This window comes from Theropithecus gelada, chromosome 12 (genome assembly GCF_003255815.1).
Source record: "Theropithecus gelada isolate Dixy chromosome 12, Tgel_1.0, whole genome shotgun sequence".
Lineage (NCBI taxonomy): Eukaryota > Metazoa > Chordata > Mammalia > Primates > Cercopithecidae > Theropithecus > Theropithecus gelada.
The window spans coordinates 31,657,393-31,675,936 of record NC_037680.1 but is presented as its reverse complement, the minus strand read 5'-3'; the positions used below and the strand labels follow the sequence as shown (position 1 = coordinate 31,675,936).

Sequence of the window (18,544 nt, the reverse complement as noted above, 5' to 3'; positions counted from 1 at the left end):
CAGGAGTTTGATTTATCCACCAATATACAATTTGTTCTAAGTGTTATGCCTGACAAATAAGAAGCACAAAAATATTTTTCCGTGAATGAATGATTGTAGGTATGAGTGAACGAACAACCTCAGCAACATTAAACCCATTACTGGTATAGGTGGTCAGCACCAATCTTCCCTTAGCATGGTACTATTTTAGCCAGGAGAGATGAGAAAGGGAATACTTAGGAAGAAATAGAAGGTTGACAACTGGCCGGGCGCAGTGGCTCACGCCTGTAATCCCAGCACTTTGGGAGGCCAAGGCAGGCAGATCATCTGAGGTCAGGAGTTCGAGACCAGCCTGGCCAACATGGTGAAATCCTGTCTCTACTAAAACTATACCAAAAAAAAAAAAAAAAAAATTAGCTGGGTGTGGTGGCAGGTGCCTGTAACCCCAGCTACTTGGGAAGCTAAGGCAGAAGAATTGCTTGAGCCCGGGAGGTGGAGGTTGCCGTGAGCCAAGACTGTGCCACTGCACTACAGCCTGGATAACAAGAGTGAGATTCCATCTAAAAAAAAAAAAAAAAAAAAAAGGTTGACAACTGAAGCATACCTAATCAAAGGAACACTGCTTCATGGCATCTCACCAATACAAATGATCACTATGGCATTCTGTACCTATGGCTAAGAAAACACCCCAGAGCACACACCCTGAGCTACCACTGGAGAAATGAAAGAGAGCAGAAGGACAAAGGGTAACAAGGGGCTCTTTTGATCCCCAGATCGCTAAGTGCTGCCTCTACCCTGGAAACAGTACCTCCACCAGGATGTCAACATTTCCCTGGTTTCAAAACCTTATCTGCCTATGAGACTACCCCGTTGTATCACTTGGCAGCAGAATTTTCTCACCTTTTGTGCTGAATCAAGGTATGGTGTTTCCAGAAGCTATTTAAAGTTATCAAACATCACCCAAGGAAGGAACCTATGAACTCCTAAAGAAACTTTCATTTAGAGTCATTGTAAATGAAAGCGCTCTGTGGCAATTTATGAGATACAGTGCCCAGAATCATCAAAAGAAGTAGGACCCTGTTGTCCCAGTACACCCTGCCAAAGTTGCCTCCTGACTAAACGAACTCACCGCAGCGCAGAATGTCTTCCAGAGCGGGAGACACTGTTGCCCACAGGTGAGGGCAGGTTGCTCCCTCTGTGCAGGTCCTCGATGGACCTACTCCAGGGCTTTGATTTGTCCACCAAGCTCTCCACAGTACTCTCCACACTTTCAAAGTCAAAACTAAAACAAAAGAGAAATGCCATTGAAGACTGAAAAATTCACATTCACGTGTTTAAATGAACAGGTATAACTTGCTGTTCCTACAACACATCTGCACCTTAGTATGGAAAGTCTTTGTAAACAAAGAAAACTGGAAAGGAAATACAACGGAATTTCTGTGGGCTCAGTGTTAGCTTTAAAAATACAGAATGACAAATAATGGGTCTGGCAAAAGAATAATGGAACAATGAACAGCAAAAATTAAATAGTGATATATTATTTGTATTTTATTTTATAAGGCTTGCTAACTTACCAGTCGCTAACATTGGTATGATGGAAGGGGGAAAAGATCTTACAGCTGTCTTCATTTTGCTTTAACAAGTCAATATGTTAGGCTTATACTAATTTATTCCTACCCATCAATTTTCACTGAGCATTTTCTCCCAGTGTGTTGGCAAGTGTACTTTTCCAAGCATGTGTGATACATTACTAGCAAAGTTATGGATTTGCTTTGATTTTGGAATCTCCTCCCAGTGTGGTGCTCTTTAAAGTCAGACTGTTGTTTCTCCGACATTTTTTGAGGTTATTACTCATGTTAACCATGTTAGAATAAATGGCAACTTAAGTTGCTCATTCTTATATAGTTTTAGGAACAAAGTTTTTAAACAGACAGGCTTTTGTGCTCCATACATTTCCCCCCTCACAAAGTCAGTAACTCTGCTTTCTCAAAAGAAAAAAAAAAGGAATTGTATTAATTGTTTCTATCCATATCAACACCTGATCAGACAGTAGAACAATCAGAAGGCAGCTATACTTAATATCCTCAGGAAAATTTTAGAGGATACTGCAGAAGAAAAAACAATAATACATACAATAAATCAAAGTATAACTTTATAAAAGTATAACTGCCAAAATAAAATATTTGGTTAGAATCTTCATCTGAAAATTGGTGATGACTTTCACCTACAAAAGACTAATCAGAGAGCAGAGACTGATGCACAAAGTCCGTGGAGGCATCTGATCACAATTCTGTCATGCCTTTGGCTGCAGGAGGGAATGCGGAACATAAAAGAGTTAGAATGAGGTAATCTAATAAAATTTTAACGGCTAAAAAGAGAAAGCTATCACTGAGATGACAGAAGGTAAGACGAGGAGGGCATCCTGAAATCACTCGTGGCACTGACGCCCTCGCTAGGCTACTGCAGCTCCCATGCCATTCACCGTGTGTTCCTCTCAGCTCATCCTCACTCTCACACAGCAGAAAAAGGAAACACACATAGAAATGAGTGCTTCTAGGCTGGGCGCAGTGGCTCATGCCTGAAATCCCAACACTTTGGGGAGGCTGAGGCGGGTGGATCATCTGAGGTCAGGAGTTTGAGAGCAGCTTGCCCAACATGGTGAAACCCCATCTCTGCTAAAAATACAAAAATTAGCCCGGCAAGGTGGCGGGTGCTTGTAACCCCAGCTTCTCCGGAGGCTGAGGCAGGAGAATCACTTGATCCTGGGAGGCGGAGGTTGCAGTGAGCCCAGATCATGCCACTGCACTCCAGCCTGGGTGACAGAGTGAGACTCTATCTCACACAGAAAAGAAAAGAGAAGAGAAGAGAAGAGAAGAGAAGAGAAGAGAAGAGAAGAGAAGAGGAAAAAGAAAAGAGTGCTGCTTCTTTAGGGACGCACTATGAGCCTGTTGTCTCATATTTCACGGGCTAGGAAATTGTCATATGCCAAGGAAAAGCAAGAAATTTTTTCAACCCATTAGTTTCAAGAAAGATGACAAATTATATATCTATATAAAATTTGTTATCTAATGAAAGCCAACTAAAACCAATAAGCAAACAGTGTAAAGCAATTGCTTGAAAAAAAAAAAACCCCCACAAAGGTACAAGACTGAGAAACAAAAGCTCTGAATTCTCATCTTTTGTGCGCTGTTGTCTTACGCTAGAGACTACAGGAACTCCCTCATAGGAGCACCTCCTTTCCTGGTTGGTCTTATGTGAAGGCACATTTGCGAAAGCTGGTTGCCAAGCTCTATTGTCATGTAGGTAAAGGATTCATTAGAGCCAACAGAAAACATAGCATGCTATTCTTACCCATTCCTCCTGACATTTCTTAGTCTTCTCTGAATTGCATAAATATCACTCCAGATTTTAAAACACCCAACAGGGTAGGTAACAGTATTTTCTCTTGGCATATAATATAAAGCATAAGGGAGACTTGCAGTGTTTGATGAAATGGAGATAGATACGAAACATCCTTTGAAGAGCATTTCTCAGGAAGGTAAGAACTTGTCTATTGGTTTTTCTTAGTCCATTCCATCTAATACATGAGAGGTATCAGAACTGAAACCTATCAAGACAGTTTCAGTCAATAGTTTCGTTTCTGCATCTATACAGTAGGAATAATTATACCTTTCTCTTCACAAATTCTCCAGGAAATGATGGGGATTATAAGATAACAGCTGATTAAGTCTTAGGACTCTTTTGGAGTGAAGAAATTAAAAAAACAGGTTACTACTTTTAAAACAAGAATGGAAAAGAAAAACACCACCAAGGCTGAAATGTCTTTCAGTCGAATTAACGAACATTATTGCTTCAATCTGTGTGTATGAGTGTGTCTGTGGATACTACGATGTTTTTTGATTAAAGGAGAAAATGTGGAGAAGACAATGTCTCATTCAGATGTACACTTTTGAGTCTTGTAAATCATTCCGGAAGTCGAGAAAACAGGAGAATTTTAGGAAATAACAAAAACAAGGTTAAATAGGTTGATTTTTCTTTCCTGCTCTGACCTGTTTTTACTCCCCTTCAGTTTATAGGCAGAAAATCAAAACAATACAAATACATATCAAGGAAAAAGGAACAGCCTCTTGTTACCTCTCCCTCCAGTTACCTCTTGTTACCTTGTTACCTTGCTACCTCTCCCTACCCACTGTATTTGGTATCTGTTTCTGCAATCATTTTCTATGCATTTACTAACATACATAAATATACATGAAGACATCATTTTTAAAATAAAAAGGGAGTCACTCTTTTGCATCACCTAGTGATTTATCACATGCTTCTTTCACTAACTGTTAGACTATTCTTCCATATATATAACTTAAGCCCTAAAGAAAGCATTACTTTTGACAATAAGGGCTCCTTTAAGGGTGATTTTTTTTTACTCACCTGTTTCACTTCTGCCTTAAAGGCATTTCTAATACTAATTATGTGATTTGTTTTTAGTTACCCAAATAGAAACAAACCTCCCTAAGCCCTAGCACATCTGCTTCTGAGTTTCTGCCCTTTGTGTGGTGTATAACTTTACCACTGAGTTGCATCTGCTGTGACCACAAAAAATTCAAATGCAAGCAAGCCAAGTTTTACTTACGTTACTGCGTACTGTGCAAATGAGAGATATTCCACTAGAACATCAAGACCTTTGTTTTCTTCATTCAGAAATTCTCTGACCCATCTGTTGGGGGGAAAAAAAAAATCATTGGAGAAATTGATCACATGGCCTGCCAAGGAAAGGACACAGTGCAAAGTTTTGGTTTTTTTCACCAGAAACTTTCATTGCCTGAAAGGACATAGGGAGGAAGGCCTAGATTACTTCACATGAGGCAGGAGCTTTTCAGATATGGTAACTAAGAAAACCACAACTTTTTAATGTGCAAAAATAAGGGCCAAAAAGTACACGTGGGCCATCTTTGCATTTTACTGCTTAGAGGATTTAAGATAATCTGTAAGAAACTTTCTTTAAAGAAGGCACTTGCTTAATGTACTTCTTCCACCACAATTGATCTACAGCCTGCTTGTGGAAGGAAGCAAGACTATGGACAATGAGGCAGACGGGGGACATGACAACATAACCACAAAAATCCAGGCAGGATTCCAAATCCAAGTTCAACTCCTTGGCACACTAAGCTACAGAAACCACTAAACTAGCCAATGAGAGACCAGTGTTTATGGGCTTCTAGAAATTCAATAGGGATAATGATTTGCTTAACTTTTTCCATGAATGTTAAAACCTTTTAAAAAGCTGCAGGCACCACATACCATCATCAAGGCCGGGAGATGACAAATATCAGGTGTTTTAAAAAATTCTTTTTTAAATAATAACATCTTGCATTTGAATGGTGCTCCACAGTTCATGGAAAATGTTTACACATTCTTATTTGTTCTTCATAATAATCCTGATAGGGGGTTCAAACACAATCTTTAGGGAGGTGGATGTAAAATGTCACCACCCCCTTTTACAGATTTCCTCCAGTGCATTCATCTTCAAACAACATATGGTACCTGATTAAGCCTTCACTAAGTTTCAAACTCCAACAAATAATAAGTCAAAAGATCTACTACTATCGCTGAAATGCCACTTAAGGTACATCTGCCACCTGCATTCCACAATGGTTACTTTCCTCCAGAAACACCAAGCTAAAAAGGTTGACCAGCTATGGACATGATAGCGACTATGGAAGCCAGTTTTGTTAGTTATTAAAATAACAGTAGGACAATTCTACTAAGTATCCCTTAAGCATGAGCAACCCCTTGAGGTCTTTGTCTTAAAAGGAAGAAAACAATCCCATGGAATCAGGATATTTGGTTTTTTGTTTGTTTGTTTTAATTTTTGGCAGGGGGAAGGGGTTCTTTGTTTCATCCTCAAGCTCATTCTTTCTTCTAGTCCTGTCATCTCCATGATGCAAACCCAGCCCAGGTCTGCAGGTAGTTCCAGGAGGCAGCAAAGTGGGAAAGTAGAAAGCTTGCCTTGTGTTTTCCCCCCAAGTGCCTCAGAGAGGCAACTGCAAAACCTGTGCACTTGGCATAGCTGCCTGTAAACGTACAGCATTTAATTTAAGAGAGACCTGGGGTGGCAACAGTGGCAAAGAAAATACCACCTGGTGTGCCTCACAAAGTGGCTTTGTTATGAGATCTAGACAAAACTAACGGGGCTGGCTACTGGTGGAGGCTGGAGTTTCATTTCAAAAGAGCCACATACACAATCTCACAGCATCTACTAGATACTTATTTTTTATTTATTTTAATTACTTTCTATGGTGCTAGGTCTCAGGAGACATTGATCACGTTTAAATACTAGTAATTAGAAGCTTAGAAATAGTAAAAAGAATTTTTTCTTTTTTGTGACTGGCTGGAGACGTAAAGTCTGGAACTCACTATCAAAATCTGATGATTAGAAAATCTTTAAATTCAAGCCCCTTAGCCTGCTTAGGCTTTTCCATTGGTCTGGTCTATGGGCTCTGATTGTACAATTTAAACTGGCCCTTGGTGGTGGGTGTCTTTTTAATATGAAAAATAATCATGGTGGGGGTAGGGGCAGATTTTTCAGGGCAGTCTCAGTTTCACATATTCTTAGTGGCTTATAAGAACACACGAATTTAGGAGCTAAGAGAAACAACCACTGTCATTTCTTCCGGTTGATTTTCCAGACGCAGCCTCTGTAGAGTGCAGACCATCCAGAATGCACTCAGTGCCTGCCCTTGTGTCAACCACCGGCTGGCACTTCCATCTCACTTGGAAAGTTCAGCCACCAACTGGACAAGAGGCAAGTGACCTACAGATGAAAAACTAAATTTTTTTAAGGTAGGAAATAGCCAAGTACAGCCAGAGCTACAATTCACTTAACATGCTAATATGCATATGTTTTAATGCAGGGATAAAGAACACTAATGGCTTCTCTTACTTCACTGCAGTGTCCTTACCCAGGCCCCCATCTCCACTTCCTGACTTTGAGCGAAAGGGCCTCGAAGACAATTTTCTGAGTAAAAGGTAACAGCCTGCTGCCTACCTCCTAAAAGGGCAGCGAAAGTGTGACATATTCTACCCCTGATTTAATGTCATACAGTTACATTTTTTTCAAAGCTACAAGATCCTCCTCCTGGGATTTGATCTAGTCCTGACACCCCTGGCTGCCTTAGGAAAGAATGAGATCAGTCTTTCAGGGCTGGCTACTTTCCCCCCTTTATCAAATGATATCAGGCTAGCTTAGCAAAGTCATTTCAGCAATAAGGATATGGATAAGAAAAAAAGAGCCCCCATTTTTCTATTATCTCAGTCCCTACCCCTTCTTGACTTGGAACTTTCTGTATTGGAGAGAACCGGCCACTTTCAATCAGAGTTGAAAGTGAACTTCTACAGAAATGAAACAGTAAGGAAAGAAAACAGGTAAAGATAAAAACGGGCAACTTTCAAAGCAGTATCTGGAATCTAAAGGCATTCAAAGAATATGGATGCCTCATTTTGCAGATTTATGTAAATGATCATGCAAGGACTATATCATATATTTAGGGTTCCCATAGCAAATTATTTCCATTTCACCTCTGTGCATGCTACACACACTTTTTAATACGTTGCCAATAGGCAAACAGTTTCAAATTGGTTAATTATAGGTTTTGGAAAGTTGAATTATTTCTGACTCTGACAGAATGCATAACTTCCTGAGTGCCTCACGGATTCAATATAATTACCATATGCTGTAAATCTGAATTTAGACAAATTCTAAATCAGATGCTTAGAAGCTGGAAAAGACAGGGACAATGACAAATAGCTCTGGAAGAAACTGGGTGCAAGGAAGAGATTAAGTGCCAATGCCAACAGTCACTATTTTATTGTAGGCTGGTCACAGCTTGACTTCAAATCTTTGTTCTGTCTCCCCAAATCTTAGAACCTTATTTCTCCTCATATAGGTCTTAAGAGATGTTCCTGGCTTTCAATTTCTAAGATCAAGCCAAGTGGCCCAAAGTTACACAACAGAAAGGAACAAGCAGTTAATTCCCTTTGCCAGCCTCCTTTAGAGAGACGTCCTACAGACATACAGTGGGAACTGAAGTTGATGAAAAATCATGAAAAGCAAGAGAAAGAAGCACTGTGCGGATTCAACACTGGTCAGATCTACTCTGTTAGGCAGTGTTGCAAACTGATTCTCAAAGTATAGCCCATACACCACTAGGGGTCCCTGAAACCCTCTCAGGCTGTCTATGAAGGTACAACTGTTTTCATAAAAATATTAGGACATTGGTTGTTTTCACTCTGTTGACACTGACATGTATAATGCCAAAGAAATACTGTATAAAACTGCTGCAACCAAAGAAGACACCTATTTATTGTATTTGTCACTCCGTGCACTCAGGAGGGGGAAAAAGCCAGCTTCACTTAAGAATGCCCTTAGATAAGCAATAAAAAATACTGATTTTATTAAAGCTTACTCATTTAGTACACATCTTTTTCATTTTCAGCGTGACAAAACAGGAAGCTCACATAAAGTACTTCTGCTACCTGCCCAAGTAGCATGGTTGTCTCAAGGAAAAGCACCTGTGCAACTGTTCGAGTTGTGAGCTGAACTAGCCATTTTTTCATGGAATGTCAATTTACTTGTAAAAATGATTGACAAACTATGGTGATTCAGTTTGGGGTATGTGGCAGACATTTACTCAAATATGAAGTGAGCCCATCCTTTCAGGGACAACACAGTATTTGTTGTTGATGACCAACTTTGAGCTTTCAAACAAAAATTAGAATTCTGGAAAACCTGTATTCACCACCATCAGTTTGACAGCTTCTCAATACTTAAAATATATTCTAATCAGACTAGTGGTTATTAACAAGTGTGATTTTTTAAAATATTGCAAAGTGATATACTTCAACATTTGAGAAACATGATTTCACTGAGTTATTCTGATCTTTCAAATGACTAATGCATGATGTTAAGAAATCATGTCACAAGTTCACATATGGATAAAAAGACCCAATCAAAGTGCAAGACAGCACAAAGGATTTTTTAAGACAGGGTCTTACTCTGTTGCCCAGGCTGAAGTGCAGTGGCACAATCATGGCTTAATGCAGCCTCAACCTCCTGGGCTCAAGTGATCCTCCTACCTCAGCCTCCTGAGTAGCTGGGACTACAGGCTCATGTCACCACACCTGGTTAATTTTTGTATTTTTTATAGAGACAAGGGTTCACCATGTTACCGAAGCTAGACTCAAACTCCCAGGCTCAAGCCATCCTGCCCACCTCGGCCTTCCGAAGTTGCTGAGACTGCAGGCCACTGTGCCTGGCCAGTGGATTTTAATATAACAGAGCGCAAAAAGTTCATTGATATGATTTCAGACTCTACATTATAGCTATCTGTAAGAATCAGTTACCAGTCGTTCAATTTTGGGGGTATTACCAAAAAAAGAATATCCACAATTATCTGAAAAGACCATTAAAAAAACTCATCTCTAAGTGTGCATACGTATAAGGCCCAACTTTCTTCATATACATCAATCAAAACAGATTACAACAAACTGAATGTTGACTCAGATAAGAGAATCTAGCTGCCAACTATTATCCAGTTTTTAAAGAGATTTGCAAAAATTAAACCAATGTAGCCTTTGTCACCAATTTTTTATTTGAAGAATATTTTTCATAAAACATGTCATTTAAGTTCATTTATAATGTGTTAATATTTATATTAATATATAACATTTATTTTATATTTATGTATTTAAATTAAATTTTATTAAATAAATGTTTTATTAAAGACATTTAAAATATATCGGTTTTAATTTCTAATATTGTAAACATTAATAGATTTGACCCATCTAAACAAAAGATTATAGGGGTTCAAAAATAATTTAAAAGTATAAAGGCATTCTAAAATCAAAATAAAATGTGAGAACTGCTGGTTTAGGTAACAAATTTTAGAAGTGACTATATCTAGGCTCAAATCTCGGTGCTTCTAACTTGTGTGGAATTGAGCAAGGTACTTAATAGATGACCCTCAGTATTCTCATCTGTAAAACAGGGATTCAGGCGTAATGGTCAGTAAGATTTTTGTAGGAAATACACAGAATAACAAATATAAAGCACCTAACACAGTGCTTAATAAATAACAAAATGATTATAACCTTGATGGTTTCTAAAAAAGTACCATCTAGGAATAAGTTAATCATAAGGCAGCTTGATACACACACACACAACCATACATGTTGTATGCATGTTAAAAGCAGCCTTTGTCACTCTCCTGTCTTTCTTCTTTTGGCCTGGCTCAGCCAGCACTGATTCATAAAGAAGTCTGGCGGGCAGGAGAGAAGACGACATTAACTAAGCAGTTCCTCAGCGTCTTCCCTTTTCTACAAACCTCCTTCCCCTCCTTGCGAACTTGCCACATTCCTTCTGCAATCTCATGCCTGTTCTCTCTACACCGCAATGAGAAAGTGAAATGAGCATCTTTCAGAACTTCTGTGACCTTCCACTGAGGATGGAAAGTAATTTTCTATCATTATAGGCAGCTTTACTACAATAAATTCCCTGCAAGGAGAGACAGCGTACACATCAGTTCCACAGAATAAAGCTGGTAAATCTGTCCACTTCACCCTCACCACAACTTAAATCCTATCACTCTGACATCTTAAGCACCATGGCATCTGCCTACTCACACTGCATGGCCAGTGTGTTCTAACACTACGTGGATCATTTCAAGGGTATTTCAAGTAATTTCAAAAGCTTAGATAAGTCATAATCCAATTCTTCTCTATTATTATAGTTCCTAAGAGTAAGTGAATGGGATTATTTCTAGTCTAATTCTTATTTCAATTTGACTCAGAGAAAATTAATTTTCTTTCTCAGAAGATTGTTCCATTTATAGAGTTTTAGGCTTATATCAAAACTCAGAACAAGCCCTTTGCTTGACAAAGCTGCAGCTCAGAATGTTATCTCGGTAAAGCTCAAGTCTTTAACCTTGAAAAGCAAGCATGTGCCCAGAACAATTTTTTTTAGGACAAGTAGATTGTAAATGTAATCCTTCCTTTTTAATTTCTGGGAATCATAATCTCCTGGGTGTCAGGATGATTTTAGATAAAGATGGTAACACTCTCTGCCTTAGGGAATCCCTTGGAGATATACAATACTGTTGAATACTACAGATATTATTTGCAACAAGCATAACAAACAACTATCATATATTGAGTAACTATTAAGTTTCAGACCCTTTATTAGGTCTTCATAAGTTATATCATCTAATCCTTACAACATTCCTATGATGTAAGTCTTATCATATCATTTTATCAATGAGAATTTAACTTGGGTCACATAGTAAGTACAGAAAACTTATGTAACTTATCTAAGGTCAAATAACTAGAAAGGGGCATAGCACAAATTTGAGCAAATGGGCACTGATTTTTTATTTTTATTTTTTGAGACAGGGTCTCACTTTGTTACTCAGAGAGTGCAACGGCTGCTCACTACCGCCTCGAACACACGGGCTCAATTGATCCTTCTGCCTCAGCGTCTCAGGCACTGCAGGTACGTGCCACTGTGACTGGCTAATATTTTATTTTTTTGTAGACACGAGGTCTCACTATGTTACCCTGGTCTCAAACTCTCGGGCTCAAGTAATCCTCTGCCTCGGCCTCCTGAAGTGCTGAGAATCCAGGCGTGAGCCACCACACTCAGCCCTGAATTATCTATCTATTACAGTATGTTAAACAGTACAATAAAATATATGGCTTCCTCATATAGCATCTTGCATTTCAAGAATTCTTCATTTTAGCAACTGATTGTTTTAGTCATTATTGAGTAATTTTTCAGAAGATATCCCTATCAAGTGAGATCAAGCCAGTTAGTTTACATAAGAAAGAGTGAGTTCAGGTTTAGGTTTTCAGGACAGGCAAGATGGTCAAACTCTGGTTGTGTGGTTTTACTTCATGTAAGTTTATGCTAGTGATTGCTTGCATACAATCAGACAATGCATCTCCATCAATTTTTCTGCTGCTAAAGCCAAGGCTTTCAGAGTACCTCACATAGGCGGTGGGCAAGGGAAAACTTCACCCGGTAAAGATGAAAGAAATGTAAGAATCTTTCAACATGCCTAGAGTATCCTCAACAACAAACCACTCCAATTGCTTGCAGACTGCACTGGCTTCAACCCAACCAAGGTTCTTCTATTCAGCCAAGTTTGTGTTGGAAATGATCATCTTCCTTTTGTATTTGATGGTCAATTTCACGTTAAAGAAATGCTTTTTTTTTGGTGAGATGGAGTCTTGTTCTGTCACCAAGGCTGGAGTGATCTCAGCTCACTGCAACCTTCACCTCCCAGGTTCAAGTGATTCTCCTGCCTCAGCTTCCCAAGTAGCTGGGAGTATAGGCATGCGCCACCACGCCTGGCTAATTTTTTGTATTTTCAGTAGAGATGGGTTTCACCATGTTGGCCAGGATGGTGTCAATCTCCTGACCTCAGGTGATCCACCCACCTCAGCTTCCCAAAGTGCTAGGATTACAGATGTGAACCACTGCACCCAACCTAAGAAATGCTTTTTGACAATTTGTAGAAATCCTGGTTGCAGTTCATTCCACCATTTTCAGTTAAAAGGGCCAAAGGCCTAGGGTTGGACCAAACAAAATCGAATCTAGTTCCTGATCCATAAATACTGGAAAGTATTTAAATGTCCTTAGTTTAAATGCCCAAAAGTATTAAACTACCACCATCTTCATCTCCAGCAGACAAGCCTCATTGCTTTGATCCCAGATCCCTGATAATCTTATTTACTTTCAGGGAAACGGCTGCCAGCATAAGTCATACAGGAAAAGCAACAGAGCAACTTGAGCCAAAGCACCTGGCTCTACAGCTGTAGACTGTGCAATTCACTCACCTTCTCTGGTCTTTAATTCTTTTAATTCTTTTAATAATTAAAATGAGGCATTAGGCAATTCTTAATTTATCTTCCAGTTCAAAAATCATGACTCTATGATTCTTTGTTCTATAGTTCATTTTCAGGGACAAAGTCTAGAATTAATTCATTTTCTGAATATTTCATTCTCAAGGTGACAAACCTGCTGGTTATCATTTAAGAAATGCACATTCTTACCCAAGTTCCATCACCTATCAATCAAAATAGCATTTCTACAATTTCTAAAAGTTTATTTTGAAATAACTATGCTAATTAACCATTTGAATGGCTTACAGCAGTCTGAAATAAAGTTTTATCTACATAATAAATCCATATCAAGTCCTTACTTAACCTCAAATAACATTATTTCATTATGACATTGATGAGGGGGGAAAAGGTTTTATAACATCATTTCACTTAAACTCATGGTTTCCAAGAAGAACCTATCAATGAGAGAGGACTTACTGTATGTTACAGGATACTCTGTAAAACTAAAGCTCAATATATATACATCAAAATTCATTTCCAATAGACTTGCAAAGAATGTCATGGGAAAATTCTAAAAGATCTAAAAGTCGATAGTCCTCTCATTGTAAAGCTCAAAGAATCAAAACCAAAGGGGTTAAATAGCTTGCCCAAAATGTTATGCAGGTGCTTTGGGCAGAAGGAGGGTTACAAAATAGGATACCTGATATCATTCTGCCTCAGAGAGAAGCCATCTTATTTGAAGACATGGTACAATTAGGCCACCCAGGGGTAAGGGAGAATATAATACCGCTGTACTTGCCTGAGGCAAAGCAACCATGTTGTTGCCTGAAAGAAACTCAGAATGCTTAGTGCAGAGATTCCCTGAACTTTATTTTCCCAGAGTGGATTTACACTTCATGGTCCTGAGGTTTTGAGATGTATGAAAAAGAGACTGAGAATGTGTCTGAGTGCAATGACGTGAGTCAAGTGACATTATTCCAGCTTCCGTCCCCTTCTGGCCAGAAACTCTAGAGAATTAACGAAAGGGAAATAAAGTAGCTTCAACTCAGCAACTTGGAGAACTACAGTAAAAGCTTAGAGATTTTCCAAGATCTCAGTCTACATCTACTGTTGGGAGTTCCTGATTTGCCAGAGAATTGTTATGCAAACATGAAACCAAGTGTCCATATTTACTGCACCCGCGCAAAAGAAATATAGAATTGTTATGAATTCCAAATCAAGGACTATCTGTCTTGCTTCTGCTGATTCTTGGGCAGTAAGTAATTTGAGTACTAACAAAGGTTTCATCTACTAAAACCTCAGTCTTTTAATTTATAATGAACCATAAGGAAGCTCAATTCTTTGGATATGATTCAGTTACTTTGTAAAGTGTCCAAAAGCTTTAGAGCTAAGATGTTAAAGGGGTATACTTACCCAATGTGGTTGGTTCTTAAAGAAATTTCCAGTTCTCTTAGCACTTGTGTAGATTCTTGAACACGCCGTCTGAATTTCTATAATTTAACAACACATATTCACACAAAGTATTTTAGCAACTGCTATAACTGAAGCTCAGTTATAATAAATTTAACACAATATGAAAAATATCTTCACTTCTAAAATGGGCTTCCCTCCCTTTTTTTGTCGCAGAGCACACACATTTTCCTCACTATGAAAATTAGCTACTGAGAAAGGACTAGAAAAAGTCCTTGTTTTAGAAAAAGACACACAAAAATGTGCCTTTCAGCAAGTAGATTTTATTTTCCTACCCCCCACACACAACAATATTCACCAGTATTCCTATGGGTCAGGGACCCCAGGACTACCTCCAGTTTCAATGATTCATTAGTAGGACTCAAAGGACTCAGCGGCATACAGTCATACCCGTGGCTATGACATATTACAGCAAAAGAATACAAAGCAAAATCAGCAAAGAGAAAAGGTTCATGGGATAAAACGTGCGGGAAACCAGGTGCAATCTTCCAGGAGTCCTCTCCCCGAGGAGACACAAATGACAACACGCATAAAGCTCATTAGAGACTCAGTGGCCAGGTTCTTATTGGGAGCTGGTTTAACAGGCAACTCTCTGTCTAGTACAGAACAAAAATTCAGACTCGCAGAAGGAAAAGAGGCATTCAGCATAAGCCGTGTTGTTTTCACAGTTTAGGCATAGGGAAACATTCTTATCAGGAAATGGTAGGAACCTTCCCCACCTGCCCTTCCAGGACTCCCTCGGGGCTTCTTTCATCACTGAATCCACCTCTGATAGTAAATGTGTTAATATACACCTCTCTAGCCTCCTGATCCTAAATCATTTCCAAGATACCAATGGGCTACATTGCACATCAGTCCTTTGGAACACATTTTCCTACAGAAATATTTATTTAAAGTGACAGTCTCAGGCCACTCTGAAGGAAGAAAATTTGATGTCAGCGCCTCCTAAGCAGAGTTCCAGGCTATCTGTGCTACGAACCTGAACCACCTTTATGTTACACTGTTTACAGGAAAGAGCTTTGAGAATTCTGGCTGAGGATATAAAGGACCTCTCTCCTCTGCTGCCACAACTGCAGTGGACACAGAGTCCTTCAGCTCCAAGGACAAGAAGAAAAGGAAGGAGGATGGAAGTGAGGATTCCAGAATGTGGGGTGGCAAGAGCTACGCCCACACCTTGGATTGGTGCCCCATAAAGGCTTGAAGCACGGCTCAGCACAGCAGGCTCCTGTTACCCTGTCGTCTTCTTCTGAAAGCCCCTGGCTTCCCCACCAGCTGCTTCTAAGCAGGGCGCCCAAGGAAGAAGATAGTCTCACAGTTCCTCCGTAAATGCCATTCCCAAGACAATCTAAAGAGACCATGTCAGGTTTCCAGAATCCAAGTATAGTAAGAAATAGGAAACAAAAATATCCCCAATGTGATGGAAAAAAGAGAGGCACTCCCCTCTTCTGTTGAAACAGGCCTAAGAAATGGTGGCATACTTGAGAGTTTGGAGGGCACCCAATCCCAGAGCTTCCTAGACCACTTCCCAGCAATGAGGAGGCTCTGCACAGTACTTGGCTTGAAAAGGGAGTAAAGGCCAAGCTCAGTGGCTCACACCTGTAATCCCAGCACTTTGGAAGGCCATGGTGGGTAGATCACCTGCGGTCAGGAGTTCGAGACCAGCTTGGCCAACATGAAGAAATCCCGTCACTATTAAAAGTACAAAAATTGGCCGGGCGCGGTGGCTCAAGCCTGTAATCCCAGCACTTCAGGAGGCTGAGATGGGCGGATCACGAGGTCAGGAGATCGAGACCATCCTGGCTAACACGGTGAAACCCCGTCTCTACTAAAAAATACAAAAAACTAGCTGGGCGAGGTGGCAGGTGCCTGTAGTCCAGCCTGGGCGACAGAGCAAGACTCCGTCTCAAAAAAAAAAAAAAAAAAAGAAGTACAAAAATTAGCCAGGCATGGTAGCACATGCCTGTAATCCCAGCCACTCGGGAAGCTGAGGCACGAGAATTGCTTGCACCTGGGAGGCGGAGGTTGCAGTGAGCTGAAATCGTGCTACTGCACTCCAGCCTGGGTGACAGAGCAAGACTCCATGTCAAAAAAAAAGACTGGGGGCAAGTAGTGCAGGATGGGCGGCTAAAGGTGTTCTCGCTCTTTAAACTCTTCCTTGGAGCTAAAAATTAGGAATGGAGTAGAGGAGAGTCAGTAGGATGAAGCAGGCAGTCTGCTATGTCTATAGGGAAGGCAAGACAAAGGAGACAAAAAATTCTAGGGTCTCTGGTCACACAGCTAAGGCAACCATTTCCAGATGTGCTGGCTGCTCCAATGTGGCCACTCCCACGTCAGAGTCCTAAGTCTCGAGCTGCCTGCACAGGTGGTTGTCAGAAAATAACTCAGCCTTCCAAGCTCTGTGTTGTGCATACTTCTGACTCATTCCCTGCAGCCTTTGCTTCTGCTGGGCCCCTGATATGCTTTGGATATTTGTCCCTTTCAAATCCCACGTTGAAACAGGACCTCCAATGTTGGAGGTGGGCCTAGTAGGAGGTATTCGGGTCACGGGGGCAGATAGCGCTTGAACTGCTTGGTGCTGTCCTCGCGATAAGAAGTGGCTTCTTACTCTGAAGAGTTCCTGCGAGATCTGGTTGTTTAAGAGAGGCTGGTACCTCCTCCCTGTTGCTCACGATGTGACACGCCTGCTCCCCCTTAGCCTTCCGCCATAATTGTAAACCCCCTGAGGCCCTCACTAGAAGCAAATGCCAGCACCACACTTTCTGTACAGCCTAAAGAACTGTAGGCCAAAATAAACCTGTTTTCTTCATAAATTACCCAGCCTTAAGTATTTCTTTATAGCAATACAAAGGAACTAACACCCAGCCCCAATGCTGCCTTCTGCTTCCTCGGGGCAAGGTCATCCCTTACATATGTCATCAGGCACAAGGGCACCCAGTGTAGCACTGAGGGTATAGCGGAGTATAAAAGACAGTCTGCTGAAGGGCTAAGAGCTATGTATCGAAACCAGGTAACTGTATCAAAACATGATGAGGTAATAATAACAGCAGCAGCGCTAGCATTTTTGGGCACTGACTATGCTACCTAGGCACTACCCTTCTGCAACTGCCTGATAACAGAGGTAAACTAAACTGACTTTACTCCTGTATTACATTATCTCAGGAACGGCTCAATTTTCGGTTAGATTCTGGGCCACAAGAAGTCTCACAAGAAGTCCACTTCTCTAATATATACACAATGAGTGCTAACACTTTGCACTTCTAAAATGTATCCAGAATGCTTTAAACTGAAGAGAAATTATGTGCCCTTGGGGAGCCAGAGAGGATCTGTGAGCGGTCTGTGCTATTCTCCCTTCCCTCCCCATCAAAGGAGGCCTGGGATGAGCCCACAGAGGCAGCTGAGCCCAGGTTGAGCCCTACAATAGGTTTCATCTCACAACTGCAGCGCCAGCAAGGGACCAGACTCCTTTAAACACAGACTAATCACTTCCTGGTATTAAATAAGGAGGCTGGTTTGGAGAGTTCTGTTCATAGAGATATCTAATTTAGGCTCTTCCTTTCCTGCCCTAGAGGTTTCATTTAAAATTATTTAGAAGATAATCTAAATAGAAAATGTTTTAAAAAAAATTTTTTTAAAACCAAATTAAGTATCTTCTACTCAATTTGCACAAAAGATTAACGAATCAAGTATTCGAGGACTCCAGACACAGTTAAAGGAAAACTGCCCAGCCTAGACTGTCTGGCTGAAATTTAAAGCCGCGATTTAAAATCTTTTTCTCCCCCACCATAATACAGCTGAGAATTTTAAGCTCATTTTAACTGCAAGCCATGTCTTATTTCAACAAATCTCCTTTTTTTTTCCAGGCTTTAAGCATTACAATTATGTTGTATGGAACAGATCATTTCCTCCTGCCAGCTCCTGACAGAATTAAAGCAGGGGTGGTTAATCCACCATCCATTTTATTTTTTCTGAGCTGAATGACTGATTTTGAAAAATGAGGCACAGACCAAACATGGCCATTCAGGTGAACGCACATGGGCCAGGGCAGAAATGTCGGGAATGAAGGTCCAAACAGACATCTTTTGTCCTGCTCCAGTTTATTTATTTATTTATTTATTTTTAAATTTATTTATTATTATTATACTTTAAGTTCTAGGGTACATGTGCATAACGTGCAGGTTTGTTACATATGTATACTTGTGCC

The 18,544-nt window shown here is 40.2% G+C and overlaps 1 protein-coding gene across 4 annotated transcripts in view; it reads right to left on the bottom strand.

The window, feature by feature from the left end:
• The window catches only part of FMNL2 (formin like 2), a 322,575-nt gene that overhangs the window by 86,852 nt on the left and 217,179 nt on the right, over window positions 1–18,544 (bottom strand). For all 4 annotated transcript variants that reach the window (XM_025404122.1, XM_025404123.1, XM_025404120.1 and 1 more), the window contains exons 4-6: window positions 14,287–14,363; window positions 4,610–4,693; window positions 1,109–1,261 (exon numbers count right to left, since the gene is read on the bottom strand). In XM_025404122.1, coding sequence (XP_025259907.1) covers window positions 1,109–1,261; window positions 4,610–4,693; window positions 14,287–14,363 — 314 coding nt within the window. The remainder of the gene's footprint in view (window positions 1–1,108; window positions 1,262–4,609; window positions 4,694–14,286; window positions 14,364–18,544) is intronic.